The sequence below is a fragment of the Acinonyx jubatus genome, chromosome B4 (genome assembly GCF_027475565.1).
Source record: "Acinonyx jubatus isolate Ajub_Pintada_27869175 chromosome B4, VMU_Ajub_asm_v1.0, whole genome shotgun sequence".
In the NCBI taxonomy this organism is placed as follows: domain Eukaryota; kingdom Metazoa; phylum Chordata; class Mammalia; order Carnivora; family Felidae; genus Acinonyx; species Acinonyx jubatus.
In genome coordinates, this window is record NC_069387.1 from 59392361 (window position 1) to 59407618 (window position 15258).

The 15258-nt window shown below is 40.5% G+C and overlaps 1 protein-coding gene across 8 annotated transcripts in view; it reads left to right on the top strand.

Annotated features, from left to right (window-relative positions):
- The first annotated feature begins 5345 nt into the window (after positions 1-5345).
- Positions 5346-15258, top strand: part of SMCO2 (single-pass membrane protein with coiled-coil domains 2) — a 33506-nt gene continuing 23593 nt past the window's right edge. For 2 of the 8 annotated variants that reach the window (XM_053226066.1, XM_053226071.1), the window contains exons 1-3: positions 5346-5718; positions 9812-9949; positions 12120-12249. In XM_053226066.1, coding sequence (XP_053082041.1) covers positions 9822-9949; positions 12120-12249 — 258 coding nt within the window. In that variant the 5' untranslated portion in view covers positions 5346-5718; positions 9812-9821. The remainder of the gene's footprint in view (positions 5719-9811; positions 9950-12119; positions 12250-15258) is intronic. The other 6 variants (XM_053226067.1, XM_027035807.2, XM_053226068.1 and 3 more) reach the window with 6 other exon arrangements.

A 15258-nucleotide genomic window follows, 5' to 3' on the forward strand; every position in this document is an offset into this window, starting at 1 on the left:
GCCCAGAGCCCGACGCGGGGCTCGAACTCACGGACCGCGAGATCGTGACCTGGCTGAAGTCGGACGCTTAACCGACTGCGCCACCCAGGCGCCCCCTTATTAATTTTTAATAAGGGGTCCCATTTTTTCACTTTATATCGGGTCCCATAAATTATGTAGCCAGTCATAACCATAGATTAAAACTCTCCACGTTCCAAGAGTGTTTTGTGAGTTTTCAAAGTGTCAGAACCACTGAGTAGTACTACACTGAGTAGCCACCTGGGGATTAGAGCCATGGAAGTCAGTCTCCTAAGAGTGTTCTAAGAAACTCTGCACATCCAGGTCCTGAAGTCAGAGCTTCAAATGACTGAGATTTAAATATATGGGCTCGAGTCTTTGCAGTCAAAGGCATGCCAGTGCCAGACGCATCTGTAACTCTTTCAATATACAACGTTTCTTCCCAAATGCCTTCCTGATTTCTGTGGAAATTCCCTATGATTATTGGTAAAGCCCAAATCTGCATACGATATAATAAGTGAAAACTTTTTAACTAGAACGCTTGGTTAAAATCAAAATGTAATCTTTTCATGTTATCTTGTTACCATGTTATCTTGGAGGAGATAAGATGACTGATGTTTCAGGTACAGGGAGATGATGAGAAAATCTGCATCCTATGGTATTTTTTTTTCCATTGGCAGAAAAATTAAATTTCCTTCTTAGGGCTTACTTTCTTGGGCTTTGAAAATGATTTCATTTTTCTCCTTCTATGTCAATTGAATGAAGTGAAAGGAGATTTTGTGTGCAGAAAAGATTAATTGTATTTCTGTCATGCAAAAGGAAATGAAATGAGTCTCACAGGGCTTGTCTCAGAAAACCCACACCAGTGCTTAGAAACCACTGATTCATTTTCTAACAGCTTGCTTAGAAACCATGTATTCCTTTCTAATAAGCTGCCCGAAATTGCTGTGTTCCTACAGCATGACTTGAGTCATGTCATGTCCTTTGACGGGAATCCTTACTAAGTCCCCATTGCCGGCAGGCTTGTCTGCCTTCCTTCCTTTCTTTCCTCCTTTCTGAAATCTGCGCTGTACAGAAAATCACAAAAATTCCTGCCACTCCAAAATAGCCCCTTTTAACCTGTGGGTGAACATCCTGCAAATTATTTCTCTATGAAAAGATAAAATACCAATTATGGCTATAAATATGTATTGACATGCATGGGTCTTTCCTCATTGCCTTCTCTTCCATTTAATTGGTTAAAACATCAATTAAATGACGTTTGCATAAACTATCTCCTCATCAAATTCCAAGCTCGAACTCCTTACATTGGCATTTAAGACGGGTCCCAACTCCACAGCAGATTTTCTTCCCTCTTCTTCATTTATCTGGACAACATTTGATTCAGTCACACTTATTATGTAGTCCTCTTTAAAAGTATTAGAAATGCCCCTAGGTAGACATCCTTCCAATAATCCCTTTGCTCTGCAATGCTGCAGCAATCCTATAAATGTCACTCGAGTCCTGCCATGCATCATAGACTGACTGTTACTGTTACTTATCTTTTTCTAAGCTGAAGGTAAAGACTGTCTTGAACATCCTTTCATCCCTTGCCTTATTTAGCATAGGGCCCTAGATTCAGTAAGCAGCTGATAAATAGTTGATAATAGAGATGAGGATACTGTTACCACCACATAAGGGGACTTGACACTGATGTTTTATTCCTAAATATCTGGGAAGCTGTAGGCACTACTTTCCCTAATCTTTCTCATTATATGTGTTCTCTATCGCTTCCTTTAGCTGCACTCTTGTTTAGGGTCTAATCAGAGAGTTTTGGCTTCTAAGACCTTTCCTTCCTATCATGGGACAGAGTACAATCTTCCTTCCCGTCTCTCTCTGTCCTTTTCTCTCTTTCTTTCAACTGTTTCTTTCTTGAAAACAGTGACAATCATTTTATTAAAGGGCTGGAAGCCAGGGGCTTCCCAGATGTAGAATGAATAATGTTCTCCTTATTTTGGTGGTCAAGATATTCACCACCTGAGGTTTGGCATATTTTATTCCCCCAAGCTGTCACTTCTCTTTTTTAGTGCCTACTGTTTTCCAGGGGCTGTACTGAATACTTTACACAATTATTCTGCTTCCTACTCACAATGAGCCTGCGAGGTAGACATTCTCCTATTTTGTTCATGAGAAAAGGGAAGCTCAGAGACACTGAGTGACTTACAGATATCTCTCTGTCCCAGCAAAGGTTAAAAAGGAGCACATTCAAAGGAGATTATTTGACCTAACTCCTGGCTTCATAACAATGTTAGAGAGTGAATTAATAAAATATGCAAAACCTTCCATGGAAAGGTGCTCATTAAAAGGTTCTGATTCCTTTGAGAACATAAATAAACACATATTTACTCCTTTATAAGTTTAATTCCTGAAACCTCTGGGTCCTCAATGAAGCCATTTGCCCATACATTCAAGACATAGGTTTTTCACAGGGATCCAATGCTCTTCTTGATGTAAGTGTCACATCTCAAGACTTGCTGGGCTGGAGGTGGCCTGGTGAGGGGCAGGGAGGATAAACAGGGACCAGGTGGGACAGATGCTGGGGGGCTAGACCCAGATTCAGGCCTCAGGAGCAGTCTTTCTGAGCATCTAGAGATTATGACACTGGATGAGAAGTAGTTCCAGAAAGCTGCCCACTGATGATACCCACGATGCAACAGTAGGGATGCCCTATGACTGTGGTTGCTAATGCTTACAAGATCTTCATGTGTGCCTGCAAGTTCACTTACATTACCCAAAATCTTTAAAAAGGATTTCCCAAAGTGTGGCCCATGAAACACAGTGCTTTGAATATAGAAAAACCTCTGGGATCAAATAAGCGTGAGAAACAAAGTGTATTATTCCCACTCCACCAACGAAATTAGACGATTAAAGCCTCTAAAAATATGAAAAATAAACAAAAAAACCCTTGTAATCAAGAAGCCATATTGAAAACACTTAGGACCTGAATATGTTACGAACAATAGAAATGGCAACTATAGTAATTGAAATTCTAAGAAATTTTTGTTAAAAGAAGAGAGTTAAGATGGTAGTTCAAACACACAGAGTGAAAGGCTTTTTTCCTACAAGAGCGGAAACATGACAAGGTTTTCACACGGAGGCGAAGCAATAGTGCACAAGGCAGAGCTTGCTGCCTCAGATTTATGTCTGTTTCCTCAGAGAAATTGCGAGCTCCTTAGGGGAATGCCAGAGGTGGAACTCAAAAAGAGTTTGAGAAATTGCCAGAGAATTGATCATTAATAGCTACCATCCCCAAGAAGGAACAAGGGTGGGAGTCAAGGCAGCCTGAGGAAGAAGAGTAGAAAAGCACTTCCTCTGAGGTAGAAAGGGAGTGGGAAAGGATGCAGAAAACATACGGATATTCTGGAGAGGAGGCTACACAAAGGAGCTGTCTGGCAGTGAAGAGAACTCCCATCAGGTGGCTTCCTTCAGTGCAACAGTGCCGGAGGCTGGGTCACTGCTCACAGAGGGAGCTGGCTGCATTTTGGGAATAGGGCAGAGGGAAAGGAACTGAGCAAGACAGAAAACAGCTGTTAGCACCATATTTTTGGGAGGCAACAAGAGATGTATAAAGTTTTGCTGAGTAACTGTGAGAACCCAACGTGAAAAAGAGTCATATACAGTGGTCCTGAAGGGCATGGTCTCCGGAGTCAGACTAACCAGGTTTGGGTTTGAATCCCAGATCCCTCCCTTTTTGAAAGGTGGTAAGAATTAAATTAGGTAATATATGTAAAACGCTTAGAAGAGTTGCCTGGCACATTAGTAAGCACTCATTAAGTATTAGATGTTATTGTTGTTGTTATTAAATTGTGAAGGAAACACTTATAAGAATCTTGTGATTTCCTCCCTCTTTTTTTTTTTTTCTTGTGATTTCTTTCTTAAAGAAGTATGATTTCTTGGAACAACCACAGGTACGAACATAGTCATGAAATGAGGCAAGAACCCAAGGCTGAAGATTGGCCCAGCGGGTACTAAGGGAAGTCACAAGATGGAGGAGTCTGGGTTTCTTCTTTTTAAAAACAATTTTTTTTAATATTTATTCATTTTTTGAGAGACAGAGAGAGACAGAGCATGAGCGGGGGAGGGGCAGAGAGAGAGGGAGACACAGAATTGGAAGCAGGTTCCAGACTCTGAGCTGTCAGCACAGAGCTCGACATGGGGCTTGAACCCATAAACCATGAGATCATGACCTGAGCTGAAGTTGGATGCTGACCTGACTGAACCATCCAGGCGCTCCTGGAGTCTGGGTTTCTAATTAGGTAGAGAGCATAGGAAAGTCTAGGAGAAAGTTGGGACATGTACCTTGAGCTTTTAGCTGAGGAAATATTCAGGGTGATGACCAGACCTAAAATATTGACATAGAAAACATGGCTACCATATATACATTTATTCCATTGCTTTGACAAACATTTTTTGAGTGCCTAGTGCCAGCCACTCCTAGTGCTGGGGTACAGTTGTCCACAAAGCACACAAACATCCCCGTCTTCATGGAGCCTACATTCTGGCCGGAGGACTAACAGCCATCCACAATACCCTAAACTCCCTCCTCAAATGATTGCCTTAATCTTCTTGACAAACCAATTAGGCAGGTATTATCCAAAATGTTTTTTCAGACAAAGAAATTAAATTCTGCCACAAACCAAATAGCTAATGAATGGCAAAGCCAGGTTTGAAACACTGATCTAATTCTAAAGTTCATGCCTATAAAAATTTGTATCTCCATGCTGCTGAATAATTTTGGTGGTTGTAGAGGAAAGTTTTAAGAGTTGGGGGCTTCAGATCCCTGAAGTCAGCACGTTAGGCCCTTCCAGTGGGTGCTGAGTTCCTCAAGAATGATGGGAGAAGATGAAGTACCAAGGAAAATGTAAATTTGGCACTGAAGTCATAGAAGAAGTGAAAGTGGGTTGTAGAGAATGGTAAGAGGAAGTATGGATTTCAAAGGCAAAGAGGTGACAGAGCCATCAAGTAGGAGTAACCCTGGCTCGCAAGATCAACTGCTTCCTCATTCCTGCTAAGTGGGAGGAAAACGGGAGAAGTCATGTCCTCTGTTGTAGAAGATTTTACTTAAGTGTCTTATTCAGACAAGGAGGTGAAAGGAGCAGGCATGGCAGAAGCATCCGAGGCTGGAAAGGCATCCCAGAGCATCGTGTCCGTAGGCAGATGGACAGAGGGCTGAATTTAGTTTCCAATAGTCAGCAAAAGCAAGGAAGCTGGGAGATTAGCTGGAGATTAAGTTAAAAGAAAGCAGGCGAGCTCTGTATACCTGGAACTTTGTGAGAGGGGGTTGAAGGGTTGCACATGCCGCATTCCGTGCGGAATGTCAGAGAAAAAAGTCCAACTGCAAACTCGCCTGCCTAGGTGTGTAGCTCTCACAAATGGCCTCTTCTAGGGGAAAGGTGGATCTGGCCTCACCAGAACTTTTCAGGGAAACTTAACTGTCCCCAGTCTACCCCACTGAATTGAGAGCATTTTATGATTACCAGGTTGAGAAGAACAAGGATATTAGCAGGTATATACTATTTCACAGCTGTACCGTCTCGTCACAACCTTGCCAGGAGCCTTGACATCAAATCCTTGATTATTGTAACCATGCTTTAAAATTCCTGGGACCCCAAATTGTCTGGTTAGCAGATACTGAAGAGGGCAATCTGAGTGGTCAGGCCTGGAGAAAATCCCCCACAAAATGTAAGTTAGAGATCTCATCAGCTGTCCTTTAAAATAGTTGATCTGTTTCTTTTGATTAATGGTTCTCCAAATTTATAATGTTAAAGGTTTTGGTGAGGCTGGGGAAGGAGGAGGGATTCATCCCAGTTGTACCAAACAGCCCTAGAGACCAAAGGTATAAACACATAGCAATGAAGAGATAGGGTGTAGGGAGGAGAAGAGGGATTCTCGTTTCAATGGTCTAGAGTGTAATATTTTCAAACTTTCATACATATATGAATCACCTGAGATCTTGTGAAAATGCAGACGCTGATTCAGTGAGACAGGGTAGGACCTGAGATTCTGCATGTTTAGCAAGCTCCCAGGTGGTGCTGATACTGCAGGTGTGCAAACCACACCGTGAGTAATGAGGACCTTCGTCAAGAGTTAGTTTCAGGGGCTCCTGGCTGGCTTGATCAGTAGCACAGTGTGACTCTTGATCTGGAGGTCTTGAGTCCAAGACCTACACTAGGTGTAGAGATTACTAAAAAAAAAGGTTAGCTTCAAAAGATAGCTTGTTTTTGAGATGAGAAGGTTATTAAGTAACCCATCAAAACATATTGGGCATCAAATGTACATATAACAGTAGGATAACTGCCACCTTCATAGCCAGAACTTGCAGGTTTAAATCTTGATTCTACCATTTTCTAGCAATAAAATTTGGGCAAATCATGGACCATCTCTGAGTCTCAGTTTCTGCATCTAAAAAATAGAGGCAAGGGGCACCTGGGTGGCTCAGTCGGTTAAGCGTCCGACTTCGGCTCAGGTCATGATCTCGCGGTCTGTGAGTTCGAGCCCCGCATCGGGCTCTGTGCTGGCAGCTCGGAGCCTGGAGCCTGCTTTCGATTCTGTGTCTCCCTCTCTCTCTGCCCCTCCCCTGCTCATGCTCTGTCTCTCTCTCTGTCAAAAATAAATAAACATTAAAAAAAATTAAAAAATAGAGGCAATAAGATCTGCCTGGGCTGCCTGACCATACAGGGTGGATGTGAGGATCAAATGAAACAACTTAGTGAAAGTTCTTAAGAAACTGAAGGTGCTGCACATGTGTAAGCACTATTATTGTTATTATTATTTTGAAGCTAAAGAAACCTGACTAATAGCTCCCAATTCTACTCTTATTCACTGTATCTAGTTGATTCACTCTGGCAAACACCCATCATCACAGAAGAAGGTGATGGTCTAGAACAAGCGTTGGCAAACTTTTTCTGTAAAGAGCAGGATCACAAATATTTTAGGTTTTGCAGGCCAGGTAGTAAATATTTTAGGCTTTGCATGCCAGATTTACATTGCTCTTGCAACCATTCAACTCGGTCATTGCAGCACAAAACAGTCATAGACAATATGTAAAGGAATGGGTGTGGCTGTGTTCCAATAAAATGTTATTTACAGAAACAGGGGGCAGGATGGATTTGGCCTGCAGGCTATAGTTTGCTGATTCCTGGGCTAGAAAATCTGTGTTGTTCAATATGGTAGCCACTGGCCACATATGGCTAATTGAATTTAAATTTATTTAGGTTAAAAAGTTTCCATTCCTCAGTTACTTTAGCACATCTCAAGTGCTCAGTAGACATAGATGGCTGGGACCTACTGTATTGAACAGTGTAGAGAAGATTTCCAACATCACAGAAAATTTTATTCGGAAGCCCTGAGCTAGATCATCTTTTGGGGTGGGGAAGAAATCCCTTATAAGTAGCTGTGAGGACATGGAAATTCTGAGTCTTAGTTTGGCTAGTTAACCAGCTATATGACTCTAAGTAAATCACACCATCTCCCAGAGCTTAGGACACATAAAACAGGAATAATACCTTCCTCACTGTGTTGTTGTAGGAACTGAATAAGATAATATGTGAAAAGCATTGTAATCTTGTTAGGTGCTGCACAAACATAAGCCATCATTAGGATTCTGTTATTTGAAATAAGAGAAAATGTATGGATGCAGAATTGGTATAGGTACTTGAATTGAGAGAAACAGGTTTTCTTTTGAATCACCCAATGGAAACTATTAGGATGTCAAAGAATTGTCAAAGTCAGGAAATATTATTTGCACAGTATTCCAGTTCTTGGACAGGAAAGAGACATGAAACCAGGCAGATTTCATGGCCATTCATCTTTCAAAGCTAGGAACTGCCTTAGTAATGCTCAGCACCTTCAGGAAACAGATGAAACTGTCCAGATAGGATCTGTGATGAAATTGGGCAGGTCACAGCATCCCTCCTGAAAGAGATCAAAGTTTCAGTCTTTTTTGTCACACTCAAAGTTAAGAAGGATGGAGCTACCTCACATCAAAGGTTCTAGTCTTTCCCTTTGCTTCTCCTTCACAAGGGTCCCCTCTGTACCACATCTACTGTGGATCCCCCCCACTGGTCAAGGACAAAGCTCAGTTTTGCCACAGAGTGATGGACCAAGGTGTTGGCTGCCCAGATGGTTCCAAAATATCTGTGGTTCCCAGAGCCTCTTTCCTCCTACCATTCCTTTTTCTTTTCTCTTTATTTTTTTTATTATATTTATTTATTTTTGAGAGACAATGAGACAGAGCACAAGTGGGGTGGGGTGGGGGGAGCAGAGAGAGGAGACACAGAATCAGAAGCAGTCTCCAGGCTTTGAGCAAGCGTTCAGCACAGAGCCCAACGTGGGGCTCGAACTGACAAACCATGAGATCATGACTTGAGCTGAAGTCAGACACTTAACTGACTGACTGAGCCACCCAGGCACCCCTCTTTAATATTTATTCATTTTTGAGAGAGAGAGAGAGAGAGCGCGCGCGCGTGCGCGCGCGCGCGCTTGTGGGGGAGGGGCAGAGGGCGAGGGAGAGAGAATCCAAAGCAGTCTCCACACTGTCAGCACAGAGCCCAACAGGTGCTTGATCTCAAGAACAGCAAGATCATGACCTGAGCTGAAACCAAGGGTCGGATGCCCAACCGACTAAGCCACCCAGGCACCCCTCCTCCTACCATTCTTAATCCCAGCCATAGTTCACCCTTCTAGGAAAATCCCTGCTATCCTTTGCCTTCCATTAGCCTATATTCCCCCTCGGTCCCTCAGGGTTTCTGTCTCTCAGGGTTCTGGGGGGCCAGGATACCCTCCAGAGAAGAAGGTATATCCTTTTGGTGATGGGTATAATCCCTGTGATTTCTGCCAATAAATGGGAGTTATGTTTCATAGGGATCCTTTCTTATAGCTTTTCACATGAGCTTTCTAGAAGCTTCCTCACATCTCTCTGCCTCCTTTCTATTTCCTCTCCCCTTTCTTTTCCGTACTACCTCACTACTCTAACACTTAACTCCTCCGCCCTCTGCTAACACTTGCCTATCTGGCTGGAAGGAAATGCCCCTTCTCATACACAGCTGGTGGTGGTGTACATTGTTTCAACCTTTAGGAAAGCAATTTGGAAATATTTTTCTAAGTCCTTAAAAATGCATATACACCTCGACCCAGTTGCTTTACCTCTAAGGAAGTATTATAAGTAAATAATAGAGATGTGCTGAAAATTACTAAGCAAGGATATTCATTACTATATTATTGATATTAAAAAATTAGAAATGACCTAGTTGTCAGCAACAGAAAAAGAATAAAACAAATATCAAATTTAGAAATAAAAATAAATACAACAAAATATTAGGAGTGGTTTTGTCTGGATATCTCGGGTATCTCTGGTCATCTCCAGAGTACCAGTGACTTCTATCTCCTTCTTTCTCCTTTTCCATTTTTTGTGCGTATACATGATCAGAAAGAGATTATAAAAACCAAGGGTCCCATTTCCCTAGGCTGGCTCTTATACATTGCTCTATAATATTCCCATTCAAGGATTTAAAATACACATTTGTAGGCTCAGACAACCCTCATGTTAACCAGAGAAGTCCTAAGAACAGCCACACACACAGACTTTCCTGTATATATCTGAACAGAGAAACCTAAGAGCTTACTTTGGGGTCCCTTATAACTGATGGCCAGTTTTGGAAGGAGAGGGGTTAAGACCAAACTTCCTGAAATAGGCCTGTTATCAGTGTATCAGTGCAGGGAATGTAGTTGCCATCCTGCTAAGAAAGCCCTCTTGTTGTCATCATTGTCCCTGCAGTGCTGAAGAAATGGCTCTTATGAAGCTAAGTGACAGGATGTCTCTGCAGATGAAGACAGTTGGAAAGGAACAACAGTTTACTAAGAAAAACAATGGCTTTCTCCAAAATACGGATGTGGCTGAAGGTGCAATGCAGAAGTAAGTGAGGGCTGAGCTCTCAGGAACAGTCTCTGTCTGGAGACTTTGTTGGGACAGTAGGATGCAAACAATGAGATTTGCAAGTTCAGGGGTGGGGTTGACATTCTTCTCTACAATTCTTTTAATTTTGACTTCATGAATATTTATTGGAAGACACTAAAGGGGCCTATGGTCATAAACCAGGTGGACATCAGTTGAATACAAATGGTTAAGGCTCTAATCTCAATTTACAAAAATACTTTGCTTTGTGCTTTTATTATCTTCATGTGGAAAATATATAAACCATTTACAATACTTTCTAGAGTAGAAAAAGCACAAAATATTCAGGCAAATAAACATACGCATTGGTTAATACATGATAAAAATGTGTTCTAATATAAACCAACAGTTAACAACCTTTTTGAATAGGAAGAAATGTGTTAAAGTAAAAGACTTCCCAGAATCCTCATGTGTCAAAAAACCTATTATGACATCAAAGATGTTCTTAAATGCATTTACAATTTATTAATACCAGTAGTATATACCTTTGGAAACTTTAAGCAGTATTTGTGGAAGCAATATTTGTTCAGTCTATAGAAATGTTTAGATTCCCTGTATAGATTCCAGAACCCCTTTCTATACAGGGTAGGTGTAAAATGCACCCACCTCAGGGTTCAAAACTCACAGACTGGAAACTCCTGCCATAGACCTCCATCACAATGTATTGCGATTCACTCAGATGTATATGTGAGTGTGTGTGTACATATACACACATACGCTCCAGATAATAACAGTAATCCAATAGGAAATGGGCAAAGGATTTCAATACATTACCATAGAACAGGAAATACAAATGGGTTTTATACATATAGGCAAAAATGCTCAACCTCGCTAATAAAAAAAAGATTAAAACTAAAAAGAGATACCAGTTTAAGCATATGGGATTGACAAAGATGAAAAAACTTTAATAATACATGATTGTAGAAAAGGAGTGGAAAACAGGCACTCTCATCATTTTTGTTGGAAGTGTAAATGGATTCAACCTCTTTAAGGCATAACTTAAAATCTATGATAAAATCTTTGATAAAATCTGTCACAATTTAAAATATATGTATCTACTGACCCAGCAATTCTATTTTTAGGGTTATCCAATAGATATATTTGTACACATACATACACATCGACCCATAGATGTATAGGGATATTCACTGCAACACTGTTTGTAGTTAACAATTAACTGGAAATAATCTACATATGCATTAATGAAGAACTGATTAGCAAATTGGTATATGGCCCCACAATGAAGTACCACATAACCATTTGAAAATGAGGCAGCTCCCGGGGAGCCTGGGTGGCTCAGTCGGTTAAGTGGCCAACTTTGGCTCAGGGCATGATCTCACGGTTCGTGGGTACAAGCCCCGTGTTGGGCTCTGCACTGACAGCTCAGAGCCTAGAGCCTGCCTCAGACTCTGTGTCTCCCTCTCTCCGCCCCTTCCCCGCTTGCACTCTGTCTCTCTCTCTCTCTCTCTCTCTTTCTCTCAAAAATTAATAAACATTTAAAAAATTAAAAATAAAATAAAAATAAAATGAGACAGCTCTATATGTACTAATATGGAATGGACTCCAAGCGGTTGTTAAAAAAGAAATACAAGGTGCAGAATAATGTGTATAATATCCTCTCATGTATATTTAAAAAGGCTTATATATCTACATAAACATAGCTTGTTTATGCATGGAATCTCTGTGGAAGGAGAAAAAAGGAACTAGTAAATGTGGGGCAGACATTAGGCAACTAGAGATCAAGATAGTAACACAGACTTTCTCCATTTTGCATGGTCTTTTGAACCACATGACACTTTTCAACTCTACTTTTTTAAAAAGAGTATTTATTTATTATTTGTTTATTTTACACACACATCTGCACGCATGCAGGCACACAGCTGTAATGGCTTTGGAATTTGCAATCTCACTGTTCAATCACTTATTGATTCAGTCAGCAAATACTTATCCCGCCTCTCTATTCCTGTTTTGTGCAGTATACCATGGTAGACATTATTCACACAGGGTGAAATGAGTACTCCTTGGAGCCGGGAAAGGTTCCTGTGTTCTCCCTCTAGAGATGTTTAGGTCGAGCCTAAACTATAGACCTAAGGCATAATAACAGCATCTGTTTTGATTGTGTGGCTTGCAGTTTGCAGAGGGAATTTACCAAAATGGACCGCATATTGGACAGATCAGATGATGAGAACAACATTTTCTCTGAAAAGCCTCAAAGTGACTTCCATCATGTGACAGAGACTACAAAATGGGTAAGGGAAGATGTAAGCATCACAGTGGGTGAAGAGAGGAACTTCGTATCTCAAATCTCAAGGTGGCAAGGAAAGATCTGAGGGTTTCCCCCATAGTAGGTGTGGGGTGTTCAGAGCTTGAGACCAGGAGGGAGGGAGCGTCTCCTCTGAGGGCTGCTGTTATCACGTGAGGGACTTGCTAACCTTTCCACACAAAAGCACAAAAACATTTGTGCATTCTATGTTACTTTTGTCCTTGGGATTTGTGAAATAACTGTGACATTTTTCACCCTAGAGTAAATTGCCGTGCGTAAAATCGCCCTCTGCTCACAGACTGTCTTCCAACAGGAAGCACCAGAGAGATCTATTTACTCTTAATTCAGTCTGAACATCTCCCAGTCTTTGAAATTCAGTCACTCAGCTGACATGGAATGGAGGAAATTCCAACAAACGCCAGAGATTGTCCCGGGAAGGGTTTATGTTTTCACTACCATCTAGATCAAAGCGGAGGCATGGCTGAGACAGACCCAGTTTATTATCGATGAGCAAATCTCTCCATAGATCCCCCAGGCCATTGGCCTTTGGTTTCAACCAGCCAGAAAAACATAAAAGAAGGCTAGAGTGAGAATGTCCACACCCAGGCTTATGCATCCCCCACAGGAAGCTCAGGATTCATCTCTTTGTCTACTTCTCCTTTGAATATATTTTGGATTCAGGGCTGGCTAATTCTGTAAATCCATAGAAGGAAAAGTCCCAAAAGAATATTGTAAGCTGGACTTTACCTCTGAGGACTCTTCAGTAAGTAAACATAGAAACAAAGAAGTAGAAGGGGATACAAGGCATGAGGGGATGGAGTTAGAAGTTGGAGAATAGATATAATGAGACAGACAAGAAGTGAAAGGAAAGACAGACAGACAGACAGACAGACACCTTTTATAGAAAAAAAGAATAATAGGTACTGAATTAGAAGGGGAGACTTATGATGGGGTTTTTTAGCAAGGCTGAGGATGAGAAAAGGAAATCGAGAAATTGAGGTGTGAGGCTCTATGATCTTAGGGAACATGAATTGAAGGTATTACTCTATAAATAGTATCATCTGATTTTTTTTTGGAGGGGCCTTGTCCCTAGACTCCAAGGGCTGTTACCATTGACCCACCGAATCCTGTCAGTCAGTGAACATCCCTTGTTGACTCAGTATAGAATAAGTGTAATTAGAGAATAAAATTATTCACTCTGTAAGAGTTTACCAAACAGTCCACATTCTCAGGGTATAAGGCAAAAAGACTATTTCTTACAAACTTCAAGTCAGAGTATCTGTTTCACAAAGGCTTTAAAATTTTTTTGGCTATATTTCTTTATGTCAATTTATTTATAGGGAAAATTCTACAATCATATAAAAATAAATCACATGCAGTTACACAATTAATGTAAGTTAATAAATTAAGATCTTTGCCAATAAAAGGACAAATATATGACTTCTTTAGGAAGAAGCAGTTTTGTCTTATTCCCTGAAAGCAAACCAGAAGGTCTTTAATTTGCATAACTTCACATTTTTTTATGAGACCATGAGATTTAAAGGTTCAGAAAAAGGACAGAGTTAACAGAAGTTTTTAAAAAAAATCAGTTGGCTTAATTAACAAAATAGACTTTAACCAGACTGCCAAAATTGCCATATCTAACCATCAAAACCCCAAAATATTTAGAAACGAATATTTTGTCTGGTTTCACATTTTCCAATCTCTGGCACTGCTATGTATAGTGTTGATTTCAGATGCCAGGTGAGTGAGCACACTTTCCTGTTTCCTGCTTTCATCTGCATCTCTCACAGGCAGAATGCATTTGCCTACTACTGAAGTCTATTTATTTATTTTCTGTAACTGGAAGTTTGTGCCTCTCCACCCCTTTACCTACTTTGCTCCTCCCCTCTGGCAACCACCAGCTTTTTCTCTGTATTTATAAATCCGTTTCTGTTTGTTTTGTTTATTCAATTGTTTTGTTTTTTAGACTCCACACATAAGTGAAATCATATGGTATTTGTCTTTGTCTGACTTACCTCACTTAACATAATGCCCTCTAGGTCCATCCACGTTGTCACAAATGGTAAAATCTCGTTCTTTTCTTTGGTGGAATAATATTCCCTTGTGTGTGTGTATGTGTGTATGTATACACACATATAATAAATATGTAAATAAACAAACAAACAAACAAATAAATAAATAAATAAATCAGTTTCTTTATTTGTATTTCTGTTGCTTCATTATTAGTGTATAAGAATGCAACTGATTTCTATACATTGATTTTGTATTCTGCGACTTTGCTGAATTCATGTACCAGTTCTAGCAGACTTTTGGTGGAGTCTATCGGATTTTCCATGTATAATATCATGTCATCTGCAAAAAGTGAAAGCTTGACTTCATCTTTGCCAATTTGGATGCCTTTGATTTCCTTCTGTTGTCTGGTTGCTGATGTTAGCACTTCCAACACTATGTTCAACAACAGCGGTGAGAGTGGGCATCCCTGTCGTGTTCCTGATCTCAGGGAGAAAGCTCTCAGTTTTTCCCCATTGAGGATGATGTTAGCTGTGGGCTTTTCAGAAATGGCTTTTATGATGTTTAAGTATGTTCCTTCTATCCTGACTTTCTTGAGTGTTTTTATTAAGAAAGGATGCTGAATTTTGTCAAATGCCTTTTCTGCATCGATTGACAGGATCATATGGTTCTTATCTTTTCTTTTATTAATGTGATGTATCACGTTGATTGATTTGCGAATGTTGAAACAGCCCTGCAGCCCAGGAATGAATCCCACTTGATCATGGTGAATAATTCTTTTTATATGCTGTTGAATTCAATTTGCTAGTATCTTATTGAGAATTTTTGCACCTATATTCATCAGGGATATTGGCCTGTAGTTCTCTTTTTTTGCTGGGTCTCTGTCTGGTTTAGGAATCAAAGTAATGCTGGCTTCATAGAATGAGTCTGGAAGTTTTCCTTCCCTTTCTATTTTTTGGAACAGCTTGAGAAGGATAGGTATTATCTCTGCTTT